Source organism: Solanum dulcamara, chromosome 4, assembly GCF_947179165.1.
Source record: "Solanum dulcamara chromosome 4, daSolDulc1.2, whole genome shotgun sequence".
NCBI classification, from domain to species: Eukaryota; Viridiplantae; Streptophyta; class Magnoliopsida; order Solanales; family Solanaceae; genus Solanum; species Solanum dulcamara.
This window is the reverse complement of record NC_077240.1, coordinates 23,875,669-23,883,031: the sequence shown is the minus strand read 5'-3', so window position 1 is coordinate 23,883,031 and position 7,363 is coordinate 23,875,669. Positions and strand designations below refer to the sequence as shown.

Below are 7,363 nucleotides of genomic sequence, written 5' to 3'. Positions count from 1 at the left end.
GTATTCATCATTTGTATGTTATTACTGATTTTAGATCAAGAACAAGTTGAACGAACCTGGGAAGGGAAAGCTCGTGCACTTTAGAGTGGTCGAAAGCTTGAATTCGAGGTAGGTGATGGTTTGTTTTCCCGTATGTGATTTATGTACCTGCTAAATTACTATACTGTATGTATTTATGTATATGAATAGGAAAGATTGAAATGATCTATGTGAAATAACTACTTGTTGGCCATGACCTGTGATGATCCTTGGTAGATATATAAGTGTGACTATTCATTATGATTTGGTTGAATTAAATGCTTAGATCGGGAGTCACGTTTTGACACACTTGAATCGGGTGATACATTTCGATACATACTTGGATCGAGTGTCACATTCCGACACACGTTTGGATTGGGTGTCAAGTTCCGACATAAATCTTGAACTAGGTGTCACATTCCGACACATACTAAGTGCTCGTAGGTCTCATGAGAGGATCCTTATGTGAAATTGCATGATAATTAAGATTGATGAACTATGATTATGTTGGCACTGGTTATAAGATATTAATGGTTAAGTCTATTCAATATATGTGTACTTACTGTGTTGTATTTTACTTGTCCATGTCTTGCTTACTGGCTAGCTAAGTGATTTTACCAGTACCCTATTGACTTTATGTACTGATACTACACTTGCTTTATCTTCGTTGAGTACATGATATATTCAGACGATTTTTGAGAGATCTAGAATAGAGGTCCATTAGTTGCTTGAGTTCAAGGGGTGAGCCATTTCTTTCAAGCTCCTGTTGACTCTCCTTATTCTAGTCCTTCTTCCAGGATTTAGACTTTGAAACACTATTTTTACTTTATGACTTTTTGGGGTTGCACCCATTTTTTCTAGACTTGATGTTTTGCTTGAATTTTGGTACATTGGACTTTTAGTTTCTAGGAGTTAATTTCTGCATATATTGAGGTTTATAAATAAATATTTTCGAGTTTATGAAAATTCAGTTTTATTTATTAGTTAAACCTGCTTCTGCATTTTTAGACTGCTTATATCTCGTGAATGTTGTGAGTTTGGACTGAACTAGTAGTTCTCCCACCGGAGGATTAATGTGGGTGCCAATCACGGTGAGTTGGGGTCGTGATAGAGGGAAGGATACAATTTTAATGCATATATGAATACAACAAATATAGTCGCTTGACACCTCAAAAAATATGATAAACATAGAAAGAGATGAAAGTACAAAATATAAATAAAAAGAGAGGCGAGAGAGGGAGAGACGACAAAGAGAGAGGAAAGAGAGAGATGGAGAGAAAGATAAAGAGAGAGGGAAATAGAAAGAGAAAGAGAAAGAAAAAGAGAGAAAGAGAGACAAACGAGATTTGTTCGTCTAAAGAGAGAGACAAGTGAATATTTTTTGTCTAACATCTCAAATAGTTTCTATAAATGGTAATACCCAAACTATATTTCTTAAAGACTAATTTTGCATATATCTTACCTATTTGTGAAATATTCTTTTCATTCTACGGAGAACGCTCAAAATTGTACCTAACTTATTTAGTATGGTTTACTTTAACCTAGATTGGAATAATCCACCTTCCTAAGGGAAAAATCTGCAATTTCTACATAGTTTTGTGACACTATATTTAGTAAAATCACTCTAAATTAATATTGTCAGAATTATCATAGTATTATTTTGTAAAGGTATTATTTAATCGATAAATAATATTTATTAATTAATTTAAAGAGTGTTTTCGAGATTCAATGAAGATTAATTTTGATTACATCGTTCAGGGGATGACACCTTAAGGAATTTAAATGAACCCTCATGTGAAAACGTCATTCATGAATTTAAGGTCATGACTAATAATCTCGATTACCACAATAAAATGGATATCAATAGCCTGTTAGAATACTCGGGTGAAAATGATATATGTTTAGAGGTCCATAGCTTAGAAGAAATTGTGGATACAATTGGAGAAAACAATATTGATGATGAAGTTGAAGACGATACAATACCTTTCAAATCAATTATGCATTAAGGAAGCACTTATCGCTTCTAGAATTCTTCACAATTTTTTTGGTTCACTTCCAAAAGACAACATAGAAACTTATGGGCGTAATAAGGAAAAGTTAGAGATACACTTCAACTAGATTTAAATTTTAACAAAACACAAAAAATACTAGAATCACAATTCACTAAATTGTCTTAGATATTTTGTAATTTCAAAAATTATTAATTTATAATATTAATGTGACCATACATTTTTATAGGGATCTTTTGAAAATGTATTATCTTATCGAAATCAACGATTTTTTCCACTGACCCATGTTGTGACCGAAGAAAAATATTATCTCAAAAAATTGATTAATTACCAAATATATTAATTTAGAAAGGTTATGCCGTCTATAATTGTTTCACATGAAGCTTAACCCTATACTAGACCTACCAAAGAGGCTCGTACAAAATTTTCAATAACCGATTGTTTTTCTTGTATAATTTGATTGGTTTACACGGAGCTTAACCCTATATATATTAGCCCTACCAAATAGACTCGTGCAAAATTTTCAATACCTATTATTTTTCTTGTATATTTTGAACTAGATGAGAATATAAGTAGTCACATCTTTCTGATTGTTTGGAAAAATCATCATAAACCCAAAGCATAACAATGAGCATGTATTGGTTCATAACAACTTTAGTCATTACTTCTTTCATTTCTAATTCCCCTGCTTATGCTTTTGATAACAACCCTCTCCAGGACATATGTGTTGCTGTTAACAACTCTCACGCTTCAGGTAAATCGTCCCTCTATAATACTGTCATTTGTTATTATCTGAATAATATGCTTAGCTTCATTTTATTTTACCTGTGCAGTTTTCGTGAACTGAAAGATTTGCAAAGACCCAAAGCATGCATGCAAAAGGAGATGATTTCTATTTTTCAGGTCTTAATGTTGGTGGAAATGCAGTGCCCTTGTTTGGTTGCACTATATATAAAGTTTGTAGATGTAAAGAACATGCCTGGACTTAATACTCTTGGTATTTTTATTGTTTGTGCTGACTTGGAACCACAGGGTCTTGTTCCACTTCACACGCACCCTCAAGCTATTGAGCTGATAACTATCCTGGAGGGTACTGTTTATGCAGGATTTCTTGTTCCTGATCCTACAAACTTCTTTAATAGTCTTTTCTTATCTAAAATATTGAATCCCGGCGATGTGATTTTGATCCCTCAAGGTCTAATTCGTTTCGTGTATAATGTGGAACACAAAAAAATTACTTTTCTCGCTAGTTTCAACAGTCAAAATCCCAGACCAATCATGATTCCAAGTTCAATCCTTGCTTCAGAACCACCTATTATGGACGACATTCTTGCCAAAGGTTTCCAACTTAATAAGATAGAAATTGCACAACTTCGAAAGAAATTCTCTAATTGTTTGATAATTGAAAGACTAATTAAATGAGATAAATATAAGGGTTGTCCTCGAAAAATGAGGACTCACCAAACTCTGTTGCTGAGCTGATACAGAGTTGTACTTTACTTTGAATTTAGTATTTGAAATTTATTTTCATTTTTTGTATGAATCGATTCTCGAGTCTCGGATATCTAGCTCTAGTCTCAGGTCAGGGTTGGATCCCAGGTTAGGATTGCGTATCGGGTCTTGAGTTTTGGGTCAGGGTGGGGATTATTGGGTTTTAAAGGTGTGAATGAGAAATGAAAGATTGTGACCTTTACGAAAGGTTGTGACCATTTCGAAATGTTATGACTTTTCGAAAGGTTGTAAGTTTTCCAAAGGGTTGTGACCGTTCCGAAAGGTTGTGGCTTTCCAAAATGTTGTGACTTTTCCAAAGAGTTATGATTTTTTTTGAAAAGTTGTGATTTTTCGGAAAGGTTGTGACTTTTCTGAAAGGTTGCATATTTTTCTTTTAGTCACTTATCTTCTATTAATCAAGACATGCTTAAATCTATATCTACTATCCAAAAACCTATTAGCTATGCAGAGGCTTCTTATCATCCTGGTTGGCAAGAAGCTATGAACAAAGAAATTGAAGCTTTACAGTTAAATCATACATGGATGTTGTTGTTCTGCCTACCGGAAAGAAAGCCTTACCCTGTAAATGGGTTTACAAGGTCAAATAGCATTCAGATGGGAGTATTGAAAGACTTAAAGCTAGATTGGTGATTAGAGGAGATATTCAACGAGAAGGTGTGGATTATAATGAGACCTTTTCACCTGTGGTTAAAATGACGACCATAAGGTGTATTTTGGCTTTGGCAATTAAGAAAGGATGGGGTCTCTTTCAACTAGATGTCAACAATGCCTTTTTACATGAGGATTTGGATGAGGAAGTCTACATGAAGTTTAAACCAGGTATCTCACCTCCTTCTCCTAACCATGTCTGTTTGCTGCAAAAATCCATTTATGGACTTAAACAGGATTCCAGACAGTGGTATTCAAAGCTGACCTCTGCTCTCAGTTTCAAAGGATTCAAACACTCCTTAAATGACTATTCTCTGTTTGTAAAGAAGAAAGGTGATTTCATTTCTATTGTTACGGTTTATGTGGATGACATTATCATGACTGGGAACAATCCAGCCGAATTACATTCCCTTAAGATGTTTCTGGATACGGAGTTCCGCATCAAAGATTTGGGAAATTTGCATTTTTTTCTTAGTATGGAAGTTGTTCGAGAATCCCATGGACTTGTTCTATCTCAAAGGAAGTTTACTTTTGATCTACTCCACGAGTTTGATTCATTAAATCTTTAACCTGTTTCTGCTCCTTTGGACTCTACTATCAAGTTACAAGCTCGAACAGGCACACCTATCATAGATCCCACACTCTATAGGCATTTATTGGACCAGGCCTGATTTGTCTTTCACTATGCAGCATTTGAGCCAGTTTATGCAAGATCCTCGTGAACCACATCTTACTGCTGCCTTTCGGGTGTTACGCTATCTTTTGAAGGACCCAAGACTTGGTTTGTACATGACTTCTTCCTCCTGCTACAAACTCCTAGCTTTTTGTGACTCTGATTGGGGGACTTGTCCAGATTCACGTCGATTTATTAGTGGTTTTTACATTTCGCTTGGTTCTTTACCTATTTCATGGAAATATAAAAAGCAAGCTTCTATTTCTCTTAGCTCAGCTGAAGCTGAGTATCGTTCCATGCGACGAGTTGTAGATGAGCTTACCTGGTTAGTCCGCCTATTTGACGATCTGTCTGTTCCATTTTCCTTGCCTATTCCTTTACATTCCGATAGCCTCGCTGTTATACACATAGCAAAAAACCCAATTTTTCATGAACGGACGAAGCATGTTGAACTTGACTGTCACTTCGTCCGTCAACAATACCTTGCTGGTCTGATTTCCCTCTCTTTTGTCAAATCGAACTCACAGCTCACCGATCTGTTTACCAAATCGCTCACTGGCCTGCTTCAACTTCGATTATTACACAAGTTGGGTGTCTCGTCCTCCCCTCCAACTTGAGAGGGGGGTGTTGTGATTTATCTCTCTCAGAGATACGATGAACAGGAAGATAAGAATAAGAAGATAAGAATAAGAAGATGAAGAGAAGAAGATGAAGAGGGTAGCTGAAGAGGCTCAGACCACTTCGTACATATCGAAGTGTCTAGACCCTCTCATTTTCAGATATTTCTCTATGTTGGGGCAAGAGTTGGGCTTGGCAAGAGTTGGGCTTATATTTGGGTTTTCAGACTTTTGGATTTCAATTTGAGTTGGGCTGACAAGAAATATTATATGGATAGTAGATGAAGGCCCAATAGTTATATGACATGTACATAATGTTTATTTTATTTGTGTATTTGTAATTTCAGCATTTATTTAATTTTTAGGTTGTTAGGAGGTTACAACAAAAATTGGGACACTTGTCCATTCTGTTACAAGATTAGATTCCATACAAATATATACAAATTCTAGAGTAGATTGTAAAAGGGGGATAGCAGAAAATACAAGAAAATTTCACAAATTCTTCATTATTTCATCATGGTATCAGAGCATGTCTGATTTCAATCATTCTACTGTCAATCATTTTTGTAATTCTATTTTTTACAATGCCTAGAGATAGTTCTTCTTCTGATGAAAGGAATGAAGGATCCACTACAACTAATGTTGTGGATTCATCTCATCCTTACTACATACACCCATCAGATTATCCAGGGATGAATTTGGTGGGTGCTCTCTTTGATGGTAGAAGCTATGGAGGATGGAGAAGGGCTGTCATCATAGCCCTTTCAGCTAAGAACAAGTTAGGATTCATTGATGGATCCTTAATTGTTCCAGCTATTGATCTTATACTCCAGAAAGCTTGGAAAAGATGCAACAATATGGTACTTTCTTAGTTGCTGAACTCTTTATCAAAAGAAATTGCTGAAAGTGTGCTGTACTCCCACAGTGCACAGTTACTCTGGTCTGACCTGGAAGATAGATTTGGTCAGGAAAATGGGGCAAAATTATTTCAACTTCAAAAGGAATTAAATGCACTGACACAAGGAAACCTTATCATTTCTACCTATTTCATAAAAATGAAAAGTCTATGGGATGAACTAGATGCAATGAATACTTTTTCAGCATGTGTATGTGAGTGTAAGTGTGGTGCAAAAGAGAAGACTGTGAAGGCACATCAGGATGAGAGACTCTTGCAATTTTTGATGGGTCTAAATGAGACTTTCATAGGAGTAAGGAGTAATATTTTGTTGTCTTCACCACTTCCTACTATTGGGCAAGCTTACTCTTTGGTTATTCAAGATGAAAAACAGAGAGAAATTCATGCAACCCCTAATTACCCAGGGGAATCATCCTCTTTTATGGCAGCTAACCAACATCCCAGGAGGTTTAATGATCATAAGAATCAAAAACTTGCCTATGACACTAAGAAAACCACAGTTTACAGCAACTACTGCAAGAAACCAGGACACACTATTGACAAATGTTACAAGATTCATGGTTTTCCAGCTGATTTCAAATTTACAAAGCAAAGAAAGTTTCAAAATAATATTCAATCTAACAATGCATTCAGTTCAGCAGATGATCCACAATAATCAGGAGGGAACAGTGAGGCAAAGTTTTTGAGTTAAGACAATATTTCTCAGCTTTTGCAACTTTTGGAACAAGTGAAAATGAACCAGCAAACTGCAGGTTCCACTGAAAATGCTGCAAATCTAGCTTGTGTTGGTATGACTAAAATTTTTAACTCCAATGCCTGCATATTCAATGTTAATAATAGATCTTGGATAATAGATAGTGGAGCAACTGAGCATATGACTTTTAACAGAAGTTTGCTCACTAATTTGAAAGCATTTTCTTAGCCTATTGTGGTAAATCTTTCAAATTCTCAAAGGGTCAAAGTAACCTAT

General features: G+C 35.5%; 1 protein-coding gene and 1 pseudogene across 1 annotated transcript; both read left to right on the top strand.

Moving 5' to 3' along the window:
• The first annotated feature begins 2,654 nt into the window (after positions 1-2,654).
• LOC129884122 (putative germin-like protein 2-1) lies at positions 2,655-3,449 on the top strand (annotated as a pseudogene).
• Positions 3,450-6,061: 2,612 nt separating this feature from the next.
• LOC129884121 (uncharacterized) lies at positions 6,062-7,048 on the top strand. Its single transcript, XM_055958474.1, has 2 exons — positions 6,062-6,337; positions 6,410-7,048. The coding sequence occupies exons 1-2, from the start codon at positions 6,062-6,064 to the stop codon at positions 7,046-7,048; spliced, it is 915 nt and encodes a 304-aa protein (XP_055814449.1).
• The last annotated feature ends 315 nt before the right edge of the window (positions 7,049-7,363 follow it).